Genomic DNA, 2,641 nt, shown 5'->3' with positions numbered 1-2,641 from the left:
TCACTGTCAGGGTCTCAGCCTAGGCCAGCGGCAGGTCTGTTTGGGAGCTGGCTGGCATCAGCTCTATCAGACATACGGAGGCTACTAGCAGCTTTTAGCAGAAGCCACCCCTGTAGCCCCCCTGCTACCAAGATCTTGTCACACAAACCCTATCCAAGTTAGAACCCAGAACAACCTGAAAAACTACTTTTACCATCACCACAACTCTATGTTGGCGAGAGAGTATGTGTTGTTTCTGAAACTTCTGTAGCATTTCTGACCATTCCTACCTAAGCTGGCATCTGACTTTCGTGTTAGTCACAGCACAACTTTCATCTCCTTTTTTGTGCTGAGGGAGGCAGGTGGAAGCTGGTATGTTATACGCTAGGAGGATTCCATGTCTGCTGTGGAAAGCTCGCAATCTTTGCAAATATATGCAAACAGTTGAGCATGGCAAAAGGAAGGGGACTTGTTCCACCCAAACCCAGCCAAACCAGGCAGCCTTGTGTCCCTTCTGCCTCCACCTGCCTGAATTCTGATTTGGTCAGGCAGGCCATCAGCACTGTCCCTTGAAGTTTTTAGGTACCACTGACACGGTGCTTCTGTAGCATCTCAATTGCCTGCTCTATCCTATTGATGCCCATTCGTAAATATTTATTTAATGTGGACTGTGTCTCGGTGTTCCTCTATTGGGGAAACTACCTGCCAGCCTCTGCCAGCGGTGGGGGTTTGCAGAGGATGTTCAGTGAAGGAGTGGTAGCTGGTAACCTGTAGTTGCCATTCTTTATGTTCTGTATGGTGGTTTTCTTAAAAACCTGATCAAACTGTGACTTCAGGGAGGAAGTGGACAGAAAAGAGGTAATTGGGGAATCCGTAGTCTTTTTACTGCCTCTGCTTAAGGAATGCCAGTGCAGGATGGAGGGGCAGGAAGGCTGTAGCAACATACTCACAAGCACTGCTGGGAGTTTGCCTTGCTCTGCCTGTGTTGCCTGCTGCATTTCAGGTGTGACAAGTTAAAGTTAGTGTCAAATTCCCAGTTATGGGTACGCATGCTTAAGGAATGCCAGTGCAGGATGGAGGGGCAGGAAGGCTGTAGCAACATACTCACAAGCACTGCTGGGAGTTTGCCTTGCTCTGCCTGTGTTGCCTGCTGCATTTCAGGTGTGACAAAGTTAGTGTCAAATTCCCAGTTACGGGTACGCAGGTATCACTGATGTTGACAGGATAATGCTGCCAGGTAAAGCTTCAAATATAGTGTAAGGGGTTTTTAGTTCATAGTTTAAGCCTCTTTGAGAAAAAAATAAGCAGGGAAAAGTGAAGAGTTGACTTTTGTTATGGTGTGAATTAGAAGGAACTGTACTGTTAAACAACAATAATTCAAATCCATACTGCATGGGGCAGACTATAAAGGTGTCTGTTGTAGGCAACCTCTACAGAGCTGGCCCCATTTTCTTTACTCACTGTTACGTTAATGTGCTTTAGCATAATTCAATTATTTTGATCAGTCTGTTTCTAATTTATTGTTTTATTGCTTTCTTACAGGCAGGCAGAAGTCCTGAAGGCTGACATGACAGGTAATTGCCTTTATTACACAGTTGATCTAGCTGCTAATACTTGATTCCTGGGTTGGTTTTCCTTTTGTGTGTTCCTTATGCTTATTGTTCCCAAGAATTCTCTGGAAAAATGTGTGATGTTATGCTAAACGTTTGTCTGCTCTATATAAATAAACAGTCTTTTAATAACTGTGCCTGTCTCTCCTGTATCTAAAAAATACATGCATTTTTAAAGTTGACTTTGCATGTTGTAAAACATTTGGAGATGGAGGTCACTACTCTCCTCTTCCCTTGTGTTCTCCTTTTGGGAATGAGTGTCTCCTGTCCAGACTACCACAGGAGTTGCTGTACTGGGGATTAGCAAGGGGCTGGATGGTTTTGAGAAACTTGGGTGATGGAAATGTTGATCTGAATGCTACCACGTGTTTTATGTAAGTTCAGCCCATGGATGCTGAGAAATGCTACAAGCTATGTTTTAAGCTCTGTGTATTTAGGGAAAATGGAAGTGTTTTATATAAATGTGTTGGCCATGCAGTATAAGCAGCTTGCATAATGAACTTAGGCTCAGCTGTGCTTACTACCTGGATCTGTCTGACCAGTCAGGAGTGGCTGCACCAGCAGCAGAATAGTTTCCTTGGGGTGAGGCCCATCCCTCATGCTCCTGCTCGCCCCAGCTCAAGTGATTTTACAAGGCACAGGAAATTGGACTCTGAAACTCAAGATAGCAGGGAGCAGTGTTTGTATTCACCCTCAGTGATGGAAAGCAGAGGGCTACTAAAGAGTTAGAAAGTGGCAAGCATGCAGTAATACTTGCCCACAATGTTCTCCTACATAGCAACAGTGTTGGTTGGCTCCAGGGACTGTCCTATTTAGCACCCCTCTGTGAATTTCTCTTCTGATAATTTTTTCAGGCCTCTCTAGAAAATTTTCTTCTAAATTCATTATTGGCAAGAAGTTCTGCAGCTTAGTGGCTTATGGAGAATCACTTCCTTCTGTCTTTGGTGTTTTTTTTTAACTTGCCAGCTGCTGACTTTGCTCATGTCTAGTCATGGTGTTGTAGGAGACTGACCAGTTAATCAGTTAATCCCCAGTTCTTCTGTAGTTCTTGT

The 2,641-nt window shown here is 44.3% G+C and overlaps 1 protein-coding gene across 1 annotated transcript in view; it reads left to right on the top strand.

Moving 5' to 3' along the window:
• The first annotated feature begins 1,528 nt into the window (after window positions 1–1,528).
• SMG7 (SMG7 nonsense mediated mRNA decay factor) overlaps window positions 1,529–2,641 on the top strand; it is a 34,458-nt gene continuing 33,345 nt past the window's right edge. Inside the window, 1 exon segment of the mRNA XM_010157382.1 lies at window positions 1,529–1,553. Within this exon segment, the coding sequence (XP_010155684.1) occupies window positions 1,547–1,553 (7 nt within the window). The 5' untranslated portion in view covers window positions 1,529–1,546.

Source organism: Eurypyga helias, unplaced genomic scaffold (assembly GCF_000690775.1).
Source record: "Eurypyga helias isolate BGI_N326 unplaced genomic scaffold, ASM69077v1 scaffold2758, whole genome shotgun sequence".
Taxonomy (NCBI): domain Eukaryota; kingdom Metazoa; phylum Chordata; class Aves; order Eurypygiformes; family Eurypygidae; genus Eurypyga; species Eurypyga helias.
The sequence above is the reverse complement of the archived record's forward strand: the minus strand, read 5'-3'. Positions and strand labels throughout refer to the sequence as shown.